This window comes from Arachis ipaensis, chromosome B06 (genome assembly GCF_000816755.2).
Source record: "Arachis ipaensis cultivar K30076 chromosome B06, Araip1.1, whole genome shotgun sequence".
Lineage (NCBI taxonomy): Eukaryota > Viridiplantae > Streptophyta > Magnoliopsida > Fabales > Fabaceae > Arachis > Arachis ipaensis.
The window spans coordinates 134,709,067-134,725,036 of NC_029790.2; the positions used below are offsets into that span (position 1 = coordinate 134,709,067).

Below are 15,970 nucleotides of genomic sequence, written 5' to 3' on the forward strand. Positions count from 1 at the left end.
ATTGGATATGTATTTAGTTCAATTTTCAGTTTTCCTTTGTAGTAATCTTTTGCTATAAATGTCCAAGTCAATCCTACAGCATCATATGGAGAATTAAGAACACACATAAAAACAAACGAAAATATTTGGTAACCAAAGAAAATCAGTCAAAATCAACCATAACTTGTCTTATTTAGCATTCATTAATTGTTGCGACAATTAATTAATGCTAAATAAGACAAGTTCTGGCTGTTTTTTTTGTCTACCTAGCATTACTCATCACTTATTTGAATGTACAAATGAATTCTTGGTATGTTTAAAACCAAGGTTCAATTTATTAGTAAAGTCCTGTAATTCAAACTAATTTATAATTAAAATATTTATAATTTTAAATTTTTTTAATGAAAATGGTTAGAAACCAACACTTATAATATAAAAAATAAAAGAGAAGAGTTGGTTAATTCAAAAGTAAGATATAAATAAAAAAGAAGTATTAGCCATCTAAATTTTTTCTTTTTTAATCATGTCCATTAAATACAATATTTTAATCAAGTACCTAAAGTAATTTATTATTTTAACTAAACCTTTTGCTTAATTAGATAAGCTTTTAGCTTTTCCCATAAGAAATTAGAAGATTATTATAATATGAGAATATAAAAGAATTTATAATATTAGATTAAACGAAACACCTGATTGTAAAATTATATTCAAGACAGGGACCCCATTTAAAATTTTTAAAACAATATATACTAAATTAAAAATTATTCCATAGCATATGACTTGCATTTCAGTGCAACTAAACATAAAAATCTAAAATAAACTGAAAGACTAATTTTGGGAAAACCGAATACATAAAATTTCCATGCATTGCAACACAAAATTTCAAACACAATCACAATATCATATATATTATTACATCACAGATAAAATATTATTATACATATGAATCCTTGACATTAGCAAATACGTCCATTGTTTTTTTTCTTGATAACTACTCTTATTGTCATGTTCAAACAAAGTTCTTTCTAGAAGATATTAATTGATTGACATGAAAATTGAAGTATTGTTGTCATGTTGAAACATGCTACATCTTAAATACTTATATTTATGATTTTATAGACTAAGTCCATAGTCTGTTCCAGAAGTTACATGTGCACCAAGCATAGCTCATGATCCATAGTTGATTTCCTACGGCACTAGCTAGATTCTAATATCTAATGAATTCATATTAGAAGTAAATGGTCAAGAAAGACTAAAATAAACAAGGAAAACTTTTTTTTTTTTTAACGTCAAAATATAATATTATGTGTTGATAATGCTCATTTTATGGCAAACCCTAAATAGTTATATATTTTCGAAACAGATTTAATGCATTTAATTTAATATATGATATAAGAATATGGATAATTTTTTATTTGGTGAGTTATGTATAACTATTTATTTTAGCATGTAACATTTAAAAACTATATGAAATAAATTTAAGAATGGATGCTAATACATGTTCTTGAAGTAAGTATTAAATATGTGCTACCAACATTTTAAGTATTTTTTTTTCCACAATTTTTTCACTTTTAAATTTTGTTATAACCAAATTACCTAGATCAATAAATCTCACTTTTTTATATTATTATTAGTTTATTTATTTTTTAAATATGTATTACCTAGAAATATGTGAGAAATTAAAAGCAACTCGTATTTGATATCGATAAACATCAATTTTATTTTGGTAGAAACTCAGATGTAGTTGACTTTACATAAAATTAATAACTGACAGCTGTTAGATGATTTAACTAATTTAATTAAATTTTCATCTAACGACTCTCAACTATCAACTTCACGTGAAGTCGACGTACCTGAATTTTCACCTTTTATTTTAAATGTGGAAATAATCATTCGCAACACATTATATTGTTTCATCTCTATCTCTCTCTCTCATTGGTCAAAAAACTAATAATAACTCTATGGAAACTTCTATAGAATTAACCTCAAGTTTCTATGTGTTTTTTAGTTTGACTTTAGAGACTTTTTTTTTTTTAATTTTTGTACATCTTCTCAACCTTTCAATTTTTAAAACACAAGATCCATAGTAGCCATATCATAAAATCTTCACAAAACACTTTCTGATACAAAAGAAACAAAAACCTTAGTCATTTGTTTTCCCATATGTTGAGCCATTTTGGTTGTGGAACTTTCCATCATGAAGCTGATGATGAACTACCATGCCCAACTCCAAGAAAATCCAAAACTAAGAAGGACAATCCCTTTTCGACACGTGGACTCGACAAATTCTCTGCACTCTTAGCTGATCTTGATGAGAAGAGGCAGAGGATTTACTCACAGATGAACCCTCATGAAATTTCATTTGTTAGGTTTGTATATTCTAGCACCAATGATTTTGTTCCTATAGTTGTGAAGGTGAAGAACAACAACAAGAGCCAAGAACTCAAAGTGATGAAACCAAGAAAGTTAGATCATCATCATCCTCATCAAAGTGACAAGCCCACAGTTGAATCAAGTGAAATTGTGGATGAATCAAAGCAACCCAAGTTGGAAAATGGTGATAAGAAGGTGAAAAAGAAGAGATTGAATTGGAATTTGAAGAGTTTTGATATGTGGAAGCCATGTTTCTATGTTCCAATGGTTATGATACTAATCTTGGTGTTGTTGACAATGTTTGGGAGATCAGTTTCAACACTTTGCACTTGCATTTTGTGGTATGTGATCCCTGCACTGAAGGGTAGTAATAGATCATCATCAAATTCAAGGATGTTGCCGAAGAATTCGAAGAAGAAAGATTATGCTAGAGGGGTAAGTGAGACCAAGAAGATTGTAATCAATGAAGGGTTGGTGAATAATGAGAAGAAAGATTATGTTAGAGGATTTAGTGAGAAGAAAATGGTGGTGAATGAAGAAAAAGTGAAGATTAAGAAAGAGTAGGTTAGAGGTTGGAGTGAGAATAAGATGAACACAGATGGTTTAATGTCTCCAAGGATTTCTATTGGTGATTCTAATGATGAAGTTTCTAAGAACAAGTCTTCAGCAAAACACAGCCATAAGAAAAGCTGGTGAAGATTGTAATTTTCTGTTTTTCATTTCATAATTACCCTTTCTTTCTCTTTTTTTTTCTTTTTGCTTTTTGTTCAAGGAAATTTTCAGTCTTTTTTTTTTCCTGGAGTGGGAATAGGATTTTGATGCTGTGAATTATAGTAGTGTAAATTTCAATCTTGGTTGAAAAGTTTCAATGCTTCAAATGTCAATCATTTATTACTTGTTTTGAGTGTAAAAGGATATAAGCTAAGTGGTAATATCCTTTCATGTTAGCTAATCTTGCTTCATGATCATGGTGTGGTTTATTTGCATCTAAGTTCCTTATGGTAAACACTATATTAACAACCAATATGTATTCCTTTTATTTTCTTAATTAAATACACAATTAATTAATAACAATCATATTTTTATAAGAATATAAAAATATTTAAAGTATGAATAGTGCTATTGTAAGTTATTTTATACTTACTACCATGAAGAATATACACATCTTTTCAAGATTTTTTTTTCAATTACATTCATATAATTTTGGCACTTTTTTCTCTTCATGGTAAAAACTGAAAAAGAAAATGAATAGGTTATTCAAATTATGAACCAAGATATCCTATGGTATGGATATTCATTATTTTAAAGGAAAAGTCTAAAATTTCATCTAACTTTTTGAATGAAAAGTTAGGTAAACATTGTTTAATATTACACACTAAAATCAACCATTGGCATATGTAAAGTTGCATTGGTTAGGTTAGAAGTAGTAAATGAAACAACATGCATTTTCTGAAACTTTAGTGATGATTTCACTGGAATTAATCTTGTTGGATAATCTTTAATATATAGTTAAATTTGGTGCATCATATAATGCTTTAATATATGTTATTGATGGAACATTTTGAATGTAAATCCTTTAAAGTGAGAAAATTGATAAAAGTAATAAAATGAAAAGTTAATCATTATTGATTTTATAACTTCTATAAAATATGTACCTCATATCTTAATATTATTTTAATTTAAAAATAATCAACTCATTTACTCATCATTTTACCAACTTTCTAACTTTAGAAAATCTTGATCCGAGCATTTCTATCCCTACGTTCTTGTCTCTAGATTAAACATCCAACTCACTCAGTTCCATCCCACTAACTAAAATTTTCTTTTTTTGTTAAACTCCCACAAATTAAAGTTGATTGCGTTACTTTTTTAAATGATGAAACCATTATTCACTAAATTAAATATGTATCCGAAAATCTTCCGACTATATAAACCTCTAATTCGGTCCGTGTTCATTTTTTTCAAAAGACGTGACCTAAACAAAATATCAAAGACAATTTAGTCCTGACTTGTAGGAGTAAACGCGGATTGGATATAGCCAAAATCTCTATTCGATCCGCACCAAAATTATCGGATCGGACTGGATCTCGGATATGTCCGCAAAATATATAAATACCGCAATTTTTAGATCGGATCCGATCTATGAACACCCCTACCGACTTGCTTATCACGAAACAACACAGCCCCTCTGAAATTTTAACACATTTCTTAATCCATTATTACACTAGAAAGAAAACCTGTGAGGCAACTTCAACACATTTCGTAATCCATTTCTATCACCTTTTTAATTTTTATCCGCTACAAGAGAGGAGTGACTAAAAATAACATATCTTTGCTTGGTGTTTAAAAACTAAAAACAAGAATATCCAAAAGGCAAAAACATATACAAATAATAATTATGACAATTGAACTATGATTAGTGTGAGTACAATTGACATCTCAAAAGACTATGAGCCTTAGTGACCCAAAATGGTCTTAGTCATAGTCGCTAGAAAATGCATGGAATGGTCCATTTGCTAGAAACTTCTCAGTGTAGGCTTGGATCCATGAGTCCTTATTCCTGCATAACATAAAGGGACTTGGTAGTCAAAATTGGCAACCTTTGATCAATTTCAGACAGTCAAAATTATGTGGAATTCAATTATGTAAATTTTGGATTAACTTTTTACTTTTACTAGTAGTATATCTATTCTTAATATCATATACTTAGATAAGTGAAATCTACATAGCAATTGGATATTGAAATTAACATGTGATTATTTCAGTTCAAATATGTGAGAATTTCAATTATCTAAACGTTGATTTAACATTTGCCTTTGCTAATAGTATATACCTCTGCTTAATAACACACTCAACAACACATAGACAACTGAAATGCATACCTATTTGAATTGCAATAATCATATGTCAATTTAAATGTCCATATTTAAACCAAAAAAAAAAATCCCGAGTGTACACTAGGGACAATCATAAGAATCATTTGAGATATCAAAATCTAACCCGGAATCTCCTTGGCCGGACATTCTCTGGGCTGTGGCGAGCATAAGGGGTATGGCGTCTAGGAGTTTCACTTTTATAATGATCTGCCGCCGTTGTTGACACTCTGTTGGTCTTTTCTTGAGTTTGATTTCTCGTGTTCCGAAAAAATCCATCTCTATCCCAGCTAACTTCATAATCAGCCTTTAATCTCGATCCTTGCTGTCAATAAACAAGAAATTCTACTGTCACTCATCACAAACAAATCTAAGTTTCCAATTTCCATCATGTATAATTCACAAATTGATGCAAGTGTGAGGCAGCTTTATACTTCCAGTTTAAGCAATTGCCATAACACTTCTGACCACAGTCATTGACAGTAAAATGAACTGATCATCTTACTATAGACATCCAAAACAGAAATAGTGACAAATGACAATAAAGATGTGAACTTCAGTGTAGTAAGAAACTATGCTTATTTCACAGTGGAGTTACCAAACATAAGTCAGAAACAAGCCAATACCTTTTGCAATGAGCGACCACATAGAACTCTCAATGCATCATGGAAGTCTCTATATTTTTCAAACTGAACCACAATCTTACAGTAAAGGCCTGAAACCAGGTCTCCGCTGTCTTCATTTGCATCCTTACCTGGATCATTGTCCTCAGCAACATTAAGATTCCTATTAAATGTAAGTTACAGAACAAGAAAATTATGTACACCCATAGTAAGGTGAAATATGATAATTCCCATATAAGTATCAGTATAGGGTGGAATATAACAACATTTAACAATAAGTACAGCAAATTAAGAAGGTTCATTGTACTGCTTAAAAAGGTCAAAGAAACAAAATCATGGAAGGAAAAAATATAGCCTTCACCTCCAACCTAATCATGATTAAAAATGTTTGTTCCTTGAAAAAATAAAATCATTGAAAATCAAATACAAGATAAAAACATCCTTTAAAAACAATCAATTCCTGCAAGTACCTTATCTTGCCAAATGTTGAGAAGATGGTATGTGTGACTAGCATGGAAGGCTTAGAAGAAACTCTAGGCTCAGCAAACCATCGTGAGGGAACACCCCTCAAAATAATCGTATCTGGTTCACGCTTCCCTCTATAGTACCCTGCAGAAAGATCAAACCTTTACACCTAATTAAAAATACAATCCAACCCTTCCCTTTCAAATCACATCAAGAAAAAACCAAAAATCAGACGCAAAAAAAGAAGCAGCTCAAATTAGTTCCCAAAAATGATCTTCGCATCAAACTAGTCCTCTAGAGATTTTGAGCATCAATCTCATCCTTCAAAGTTTAAAATAAACACTAAGTCAATCTTCTAAATTCTAATGTATATTAGGCATCAACTTTAGTACTTAATTTACGAAGAGACTCTAATTCGATGTACTACAAATCTTTCTAGCAAGCCTTTAAGCACTTAGTAATAAGAACATGAGTGAACGATCAAAGGCCAAACCACTCCCTGAAGTTGATAATCGTCTTCAATTTCATCCTTGAAGTGAGCACCTAAGTACAAACCTGACCAATTTGACTACCATAACAAAAGCTGCTAAGCCTTTCTCACTAGCTCGGATCAGCTACATTGATTAAACTTGACCACTTTTACTCATTTTTGAAGATTTCAAGGACCTTATAGACATATTTATAGTCATTACCACTTTACGTTACTACTAATTTCATGGTTTACACAAAATATAAGAAGAATGAATGCAGAGACGAACCTCGAGTATCAAACGCAAAAAACTGTTCCCAATCTTTCTTCATTGCCTCAAAATCATCCGAAACGGGAACAGCAACATCAAGCTTGAACTTAACCCCTTCAAGATTCAGCTCAATCCCGTTCATCTTCTCCACCAACCTCTTCCTCCACTCCCAAACCCTCTTCTCAACCGCACCCTCGCCTTCCTCATCTTCTTCTTCAATGAACTCGAGATTCCAGATCCTGAGAGTCCCCGAAGCAACAGGCTCCTCGCGCTTCCGCTTCTTGAGGTCCCTCACGCGCTTAACGTCGAGGTCGTCCTCGGGAATCGCGAGGGAATGAGTGGTGTGAAGGTAGTCGATCAGAGCGCGCTTCATCTTCCACTCGTCGACGGAGGTAACGGTTGCGGCGAGAGGGTAGATAGTGAGCGTGAGCTTCACGCGCGGGACGAGCGTGAGGCCGCTACTGTTGTCAATCTCTAACGGTTTCGTTGGGCGAAACGGCTTTGACCGTTGGGGTTGTTGGTCCTTGCTGTTGCTCATTGTCCAAACTCACAAATTCTCACAACACTTCACAGTCACGATAAAATGAGATTCGGATTCGAAGCTGAAGAAGACGAAGAAGAGAGGGTTTTCTGAAGCTGGTGCTGACGCTGCCACTGTAACCGTGATACTGGCGGCCAACGACGAAACGCCGTCGTTTTCGTTTACTAAAATGGTTGGTGTTTCTTTTATTATTTATTTGAATAAATTGTTAACATGCAATTGCTTGGTTGAGCTGCTCCAATGGTTTTTTGCGAATTGACCAACAAGCTTCATCCGAGAGAGTGTGTGTGTGTCCTTAGTTATGAAGTTAAGTTTGAAGCTTTGTGTAGCACTGTGGCTTCTTCCTTCTTTGTGGTTTCTGCGAATTTGAGCTCTTCGAAAGTTTCCATCGGTTCCTCGCATTATTACTCACACAGGTTAGTTGCGACTACTCACTCCATTCATGTTTCTATTGTCATTCCCCATTTTGATTTTCGCTCAACCTGGTTCGAGTTTTGCAACTGGGTATTATCTATTATGCTCTCCATGTGTTCGATGAATTTCCTCAGTGACACTTAGGCTCTTTTGCATATTAATCAAATATCTCTATATTAGACATGCTATTACTAGTATATCAAACGGCACGTTTTTGAAAAATAATAACTTTTGAAATTAGTTGAGATGAAATTTGTTTATAACTTAACTAAGGGGTCTTGGTTCATGTCTTGAAAATAGCCAAAAAAATATATTTTTTTATGGATTATTTATAATAAAAGGTATTTTAGTAAAACAAGTTGTGCACCAACTCAGTAGATTATTATTTAGTGAATTTAAAAAAAAATTACCTTTTTGTGCAAAACTAGTAGAAATGATCGAATTGCATTCTTCTATTAGGGCAGTTGGATAAAAGTTCCACGGATTTGTGGTTGGAATTTACTTCATCAAATTACTATAAAATCTGAAGCAGGCCTCATTTCCCTCATTCAAGCCACACACAATCATCCAAAGTTGGAAAAGATCTTGAGTTACAGATGGCTTGTTCAGACATATTTGTACTTGTTCAACCCAATGGATATATAAAAGACACTGTAGGTGGTGCAACCTTTCAAAGTTGGGATCCTCTTTTGATGAATTTTGATACTGATCATCAAGAGTCTCTACTTGAGTTGAAGAATCTGATATTGGCAAACATGGGTGAACTTGGAAGAAAGAAGATATCTCATATGGCATATAAGTTGCATGGTATAATAGGTCCCCAATTATCTGACAGTCGGGTTATTTGGCTCACCTCTGACCAAGACATTCACTTGATGTTTGATTTCCATGTCTCAAATTGTGAGCTACGGTGCATAGAGTTGTACATTAAAGTTGAAGACATGATTAGTTCAGCCAGTTCGAAAGCCAATCCGCAAGTTGTTCAATCGGACAATATTGAGAGTACAATCACCAGTGATATCCCCAAGTTTTGTGTTCCCCAACCGTGTTGAAAATGTGAAAGTTGATGGAAAAAGAACCAATGTTTGTGCAAGCCCAGGTGAGTTCTCTCTGTGATGAGCTGTTTATCAATCAATTCAGTTTTCAAGTGATTTGTCAATTTTGCATATATCAATTTGCTAAACCACATCCATAATACCATATCTTAGTAAAAGAGGGGGAAAAGAAATCTAGGAAGAAAAACTCAAGAATGGAGTGAAATCCAGTTAAATAAAATATTGACAAATTTATGTTTCAATTTACCAATTATTTACTTTTTTTAAGAAAAAAATAAAATAAAATATATAATGTCCTCTTTTACTCAGCTTCTTTGGTGCTGACTGCTGAAGGGGAGTGTTATGCTCTTAAATCTTAATCATCTGCCAAGGCTACTATCCTGCTGTGTAAAATTTTGATTACTATGCTACTATGCACAATATTGCAAATAAAATATACTTTGTTTTCTGACTTGAGTTTCTTTCTCCTTTATTGCAGCTAACATGGCATCAAGAGGTGTTGCAGTGGACAAACTCTGCCTTCCACCCAAGACTGCGAATATTGGAGGTGCCTGCAGTGTCTTTCCACCTCCAACTTCAAAGAAGTCTTCATTTGTGGACACGGGTGCTGATCTAGGACTTTCACCTCCGATAAAAATGCAAAAAATGGTGGATGGCAAAGGGAAGCCGGTTGAAAATGGTGTGCTGATCCCCGACATTGAGGAGTCCAATGTGTATTCCAAACCCTTCCAAGCCCAAGATATGTGCCGCAACTTGGAGCCACCTATCACCTCCAAATCTCAGATGGTGCTAGAAGGCCGAGTTAAGGAATTGGAGATCCGCCTTGAGTCAAAGGAAAACAAGAGAGCTGCCTTAGAGGAATTGAAGGTTACTTTAACCGCCAAGATTAGTAATCTGGAAAACAAGCTGAAGGAGGCTGATAAGGAGAAGAAGGCTCAGTTAAGAAAGGAGAAAACAGCATCAAAGGGGATAATTGAGCCGTTGGAGGCAGAGGTCAAACATCTGAGATGTTCCGTCCTTGAAGCAAAGGAGGGAGCACACAAGAACATCATGGAGCAAGTGTGTCTTCTGGCTCTGGGTATTGACTTTTTGCTTGTTCACCCTGATAATCGAGTTGTCAATGGGGAGATTGTATGATAGGAGCCCATTAACAACAGCTGCTACTTCCGGCCCAATACAAGAAGCTGAAAGCAATGAGAAAGCAATTGGGCCAGAGAAACCGTTAGCAGAGCAGAGAAACAAGCGTGTGAAGAAGCAACCAGCTTGGATGAAGGACTACGAGCTGTGAAATAGAGGCGCAACTTTTTGCTTGTTCACCCTGATAATCGAGTTGTCAATGGGGAGATTGTATGATAGGAGCCCATTAACAACAGCTGCTACTTCCAGCCCAATACAAGAAGCTGAAAGCGATGAGAAAGCAATTGGGCCACAGAAACCGTTAGCAGAGCAGAGAAACAAGCATGTGAAGAAGTAATCAGCTTGGATGAAGGATTATGAGCTGCGAAATAGTGGCGCTGTAGAGTAATAAAATTAGAGGTATCACTCTACAGCGCCTCTATTTCACAGCTTGTAGTCCTTTATCCAAGTTGGTTGCTTCTTCACACGCTTGTTTCTATGCTCAACTAACGGTTTATCTGGCCCAATTGCTTTCTCATCGCTTTCAGCTTCTTGTATTGGGCCGGAAGTAGTAGCTGTTGTTAATGGGCTACTATCATTGTAAATCCCAAGAAGGATAGTGTACCCCAAGTTACTTATGTTATGGAATTTGGATGCAAACGTCAAATACATCCAATGCTGCGTCCATGAAGCAAAGGAGATATCACATGGTAACACATGGAACAAGAATGGTAGTGAACCCAAGTTCGTTTTGTTGGCAAGCACTCAGGTGCAACGTGATTGCATAGGCAAACTGCAAACACTTCATGCTACAATAGGATAATTTCGTTGGTTATGTATTAGCTTTATTTTTGAAATTTTAAATGACACTCACTGCAAGGTGTAAAATTAAAGTGACTATTACATATATTTTTTGGTGTCCAACTCATCACATATATATTAGAATTAAATCAACTCTAATTTCATATATTGGTATGAATTTGTTTATTCATATATGAATCATTTTGTTAGAAAAAGATAGTAAAAAAGGGAATTGCTATGGTAATGAGTTTGACTATTTTTTTACCTAATTGTCAGTTTGTCACTGTTTATATTAAACTAATTAGTTTTCATTCTTTTGCCATGGTGGCGAGTTTGTGACTATTTAAAAAGAATAATATTACATGATCAATAAATATTATCATTTTGTGTCCGTACTCCGTACTTGGCCAGCAATAAAATTTGCATACACTTATTAAAATTTGCAGGTATAAGTTAATAAAATTTATTTGTCGAACACAATTGAATTATATATGATGTGAGATTTGAACAAGAAACTTTAGGAATGAAAAACAACTTAGTAAATATTAGAAATACAATTTCACTAATGAGTCCAATCCCTCCTTCTCAATTTCACATCCTTGCATGGACACAAATTTTTGTCCCTTAATATTGCATGTATGTTCTGCACTCACTTGTTCCTCTTGGAGGAACACTCAGAGCTCCACAAGTGATACACGTTTTACCAATTGATGATGTTGCTGAGAATTCTAGTCAAGACAACATGATCACTAGTGAAAATAATCCAGGGCATGTTTTTGTCATGCTGCTAAAATCAGTTAGGATTAAGCCTTAATCATTTGTGCTCATTTGTGTTCTGCAGATTTATACAAAACCATTCACCATGATGCCTGTATCAGCTGTGGAACGTCCAGGAAATTTGTGAGTGTTTTTAGTAAATAATCTTGGTTTAATCCTTTTAGGTTGTTTTCCATGCTACTCTCCTCTCATGCTTTCGGATGGTCCCAAAAATCAATTCCAACCAAATTAACTCGATTTCTATTTTTGTCAATCACAGAATGGTAGAGATTGCTGATTTCTTCCAACAAAATTTGCTCATTTCTTTCTGACCTTGATTTATTTATTCATTTTGCTTTCAAGAATTTGTTTTTATCATTTATTGATTGTAGATTGATCCTTGTTGAAAGAGCTAGCTTCACATATCAAGGTCAAACACAAGTTACTTCTGTAGTTTCGACTTTCGACCGAACTTGTGAATTAATAATTCTCAAGATTATATATCTCCCTGGAAATTATACTTGCTTATGATAGTGGTTTGGCAATGTTGCTACTAATTCAATGCAAAACTCATCAAATTTTTTTACAGATTAATTGAATAGTTTCTCTGAAAACCAACAAGAAGATTTATTTATATATTATTCTACCAGTTTCAATCAACAACTTTTATTCATGAATTATGATAGATTAGTGTGGTTGAGTGCAGAATGATGCAAGCTTTGGTGGACAAACTCGTGCCACTGCTACTTCTGCAGATGCTTCAAGATTATGATGAATGGGTTCAAAATCAATTGGAAAATACTACTTAAAATCTGGATTCTAGTTAATAAATTATTGGGCATTTTACCAAAATAAAACAATTGAGTTTCAAATTTACCGAAATACAACTTTTACAAAATGGATATCAAAATACAACTTTTAGTAAACTATGTAAACCGCGAGAGGGATCCCATGGATTCCAAACATACCCCTCCAGCGGTTTAAGTTGAAGCAAAATTTGTCCAGAAATCGCGGATAGACATAAACTTCGAGTTCTTTTGCCACTGAACCTAACACATGTTTCATCCAACAGCAACCATGAATGGATCAAGCACCTTTAATGGATCAACCAACGAAATTTTCATGGTTGAGGAAATCAATACCGAATTGGTGCAGTTAATACCCTGCAGAAAGATCAAACCTTTACACCTAATTAAAAATACAATCCAACCCTTCCCTTTCAAATCACATAAAGAAAAAACCAAAAATCAGACCCAAGAAAAGAAGCAGCCCAAATTAGTTCCCAAAAATGATCTTCGCATCAAACTAGTCCTCTAGAGATTTTGAGCATCAATCTCATCCTTCAAAGTTTAAAATAAACATCAAGTCAATCTTCTAAATTCTAATGCATATTAGGCATCAACTTTAGTCCTTAATTTACGAAGAGACTCTAATTCGATGTACTACAAATCTTTCTAGCAAGCCTTTAAGCACTTAGTATTTAGTAATAAGAACATGAGTGAACGATCAAAGGCCAAACCACTCCCTGAAGTTGATAATCGTCTTCAATTTCATCCTTGACCAATTTGACTACCATAACAAAAGCTGCTAAGCCTTTCTCACTAGCTCGGATCAGCTATATTTGATTAAACTTGACCACTTTTACTCATTTTTGAAGATTTCAAGGACCTTATAGACAAATTTATAGTCATTACCACTTTACATTACTACTAATTTCATGGTTTACACAAAAAATAAGAAGAATGAACGCAGAGACAAACCTCGAGTATCAAACGCAACAAAACTGTTCCCAATCTTTCTTCATTGCCTCAAAATCATCCGAAACGGGAACAGAAACGTCAAGCTTGAACTTAACCCCTTCAAGATTCAGCTCAATCCCGTTCATCTTCTCCACCAACCTCTTCCTCCACTCCCAAACCCTCTTCTCAACCGCACCCTCGCCTTCCTCATCTTCTTCTTCAATGAACTCGAGATTCCAGATCCTGAGAGTCCCCGAAGCAACAGGCTCCTCGCGCTTCCGCTTCTTGAGGTCCCTCACGCGCTTAACGCCGAGGTCGTCCTCGGGAATCGCGAGGGAGTGTTGGGGTTGTTGGTCGTTGCTAATTAAATTATTTGATCATATACTGAAAGCAAGATTATAAAAGAAAGAAAGAAAAAGAAAATCGAAAGAACTGATAACATTCGAACCACAAATAACAAACAAAACTATTGTTATTAAAATAGTTTATTAAATCTTACAATCTTACAATGTTAAGCAACAAACTCATTATGTATCAATACTTTGTACAACTCATTATGTATCAACAGACCTAAGAAACCCTACGGCATAGCCATCAAGCCCAAACCATTCAATCTTACAATGTCATCAGAATAGTTCTAATTACATAAACCATGAATAAGGTTGCAAGAAAAACAATCATAGCCAAGTTGCAAGATAATATGAATGAAACAGGGTGATATAAAGGAAAGGATGATCAAGAAGCCTGTCTGCAGTCCACCTCTTGCTAGGATCCTTCATAAAACACTTTTCCAGAAAATCATGGCAGAAAAAACCGATTCCCTGCGGCTTCTTGGGTGATAGTTTATGATGCTCAACCAAGTACCTCAACTCCTCAATAAGCAAAGGGCTCTCACTCCAGGCAGGCAATCCAGTGAGCATTTCAATCACTATGCAACCAAGTGCCCATATATCCATCGGAGCATTAATATGACCGGAAAACGCTTCCGGCGACAAGTATGACGGCGTACCTCTTGGCTTGGACTTCCACAACTCAACATCTGCTTTCTCCTCTTTGGTTTTCGATAATCCAAAATCTGCAATCTTCAATTGATAGTTTGCAATCTCTTTATCCAATGAAGGAAACACAAGAATGTTCTCCGGCTTGAGGTCACAGTGGACGATTCCTTTGCGATGAATATGTGAAAGTCCTTTAACAATCATGCGTGCATAGACACTCACCTCGGTCTCGGGAAGAGGTTTCTTGTGGATCAAGTCAGCCAAAGAACCATAAGGAGCATACTCCAAGAAAAGATTGTAGAATTGATGTCCGTGCTCTAATGTGGTCTCAGTTCCAAAGCATTCAATAATTTCTTGGCAACCACTACTTTCACCTTCCCAAAGTGATTTAAAAATCTGTTCTTCTTTCTCCAGTGAGAATGCCAACCTGGGAATGGAGCTCTTTACAGCAATGAAGCTGTGAAACCGATTTTGTTCATCAACAAGAATGGCAAGAGAAACAGTGCCATAAGAACCTGCTCCCAAGACCTCCACCTTCTTCCATTGTAAATCACTCATCTTGGACCGATGTTTCTTACTCCTGAATCAACATCAAAGGTTACATGCATGATGCATTAAGTGATCAAATAATTTTATTTATGAATATACAAATTTTTTGCATACCTGCAGTTGCCTAGTTCTTTTGGCTCTTCTTGGGGATTCTCAACTCAGCTTTATTTTCGATTAAGGATTAATTATTACTGTGTTGGTTATAGCTTGTGGCTATTCGTATAAATTATTTGTATATATAATAGAACTTTGTGTTTGATTAAGGATTCTCAGCTCAACTTGAACGAGTTACGCGTTTATCTTATTAACGGAAAGATAACAGTTGATTTGCATATATAATAGAAAGTATAAAGACAGTGTTAGTAGGAATAATTTAAATCAAAAAACAAATTAAAAATCTTGAAATATATCTATCTTATAACAGTTTTGAACCAATTTTAATTTTTAAACCCAAATAAAAAGTGAAATATATCTTATCACAGTTTTAAATCCAGATTTTGTTAGTAAAAAAGTTATGAAATAGAGATAATTTAATTTCAAAATCTTTGTCTCTTTTTCATGGTATTTATGTCTACTATGATCTCCATAATTTCTTTTAAATTTTAAAAGTCAACCAAATATCTAGTCTAGTTTGATTATCCAAAAATTCAAATAGATATAATTTAAATTAATGATTTAATTTAATTTAATAAAAATAAATGTATTCATTTTGCTATATCCATATGATTAATTATGACTAGTATTTTAATTTCCAATATTTCATTCTCAAATCTATTTATCCATCTACTTATCAAGTCTAATTAATTATTCAAAAATTTAAATAGATATAATTTAAATTAATGATTTAATTTAATTTAATTTAATAAAAATAAATGTATTTGTTTTATTATACTCATAAAATTATGATTAATATTTTAATTTTTAAAACCAAATAAACATAAATGAAAA

General features: G+C 34.0%; 4 protein-coding genes across 6 annotated transcripts; 2 read left to right on the plus strand and 2 right to left on the minus strand.

Moving 5' to 3' along the window:
- Window positions 2,002-3,299, plus strand: LOC107605599. Its single transcript, XM_016307519.2, has 2 exons — window positions 2,002-2,826; window positions 2,881-3,299. The coding sequence occupies exons 1-2, from the start codon at window positions 2,143-2,145 to the stop codon at window positions 2,914-2,916; spliced, it is 720 nt and encodes a 239-aa protein (XP_016163005.1). The 5' UTR covers window positions 2,002-2,142; the 3' UTR covers window positions 2,917-3,299.
- LOC107605600 (A-kinase anchor protein 17A) lies at window positions 4,578-7,755 on the minus strand. The gene is made up of 5 exons (XM_016307520.2): window positions 7,072-7,755; window positions 6,319-6,457; window positions 5,852-6,011; window positions 5,353-5,550; window positions 4,578-4,912 (listed from the first exon to the last, which is right to left on the minus strand). Exons 1-5 carry the CDS (start codon window positions 7,589-7,591, stop codon window positions 4,907-4,909), a joined length of 1,023 nt encoding a protein of 340 aa, XP_016163006.1. The 5' UTR covers window positions 7,592-7,755; the 3' UTR covers window positions 4,578-4,906.
- Window positions 7,794-11,142, plus strand: LOC107605601. Of its 3 annotated transcripts, none has more exons than XM_016307521.2 (3): window positions 7,794-8,010; window positions 8,541-9,107; window positions 9,542-11,142. In XM_016307521.2, exons 1-2 carry the CDS (start codon window positions 7,835-7,837, stop codon window positions 9,058-9,060), a joined length of 696 nt encoding a protein of 231 aa, XP_016163007.1. In that variant the 5' UTR covers window positions 7,794-7,834; the 3' UTR covers window positions 9,061-9,107; window positions 9,542-11,142. The 3 variants fall into 3 exon arrangements, with proteins under 3 accessions (XP_016163007.1, XP_016163008.1, XP_016163009.1); XM_016307522.2 differs by having other exon boundaries at window positions 8,468-9,107; window positions 9,542-11,139; XM_016307523.2 differs by having other exon boundaries at window positions 8,473-9,107; window positions 9,542-11,139.
- On the minus strand, window positions 14,067-15,031 carry LOC107647746 (mitogen-activated protein kinase kinase kinase 3-like). Its single transcript, XM_021105724.1, has one exon. It carries the CDS (start codon window positions 15,029-15,031, stop codon window positions 14,153-14,155), a length of 879 nt encoding a protein of 292 aa, XP_020961383.1. The 3' UTR covers window positions 14,067-14,152.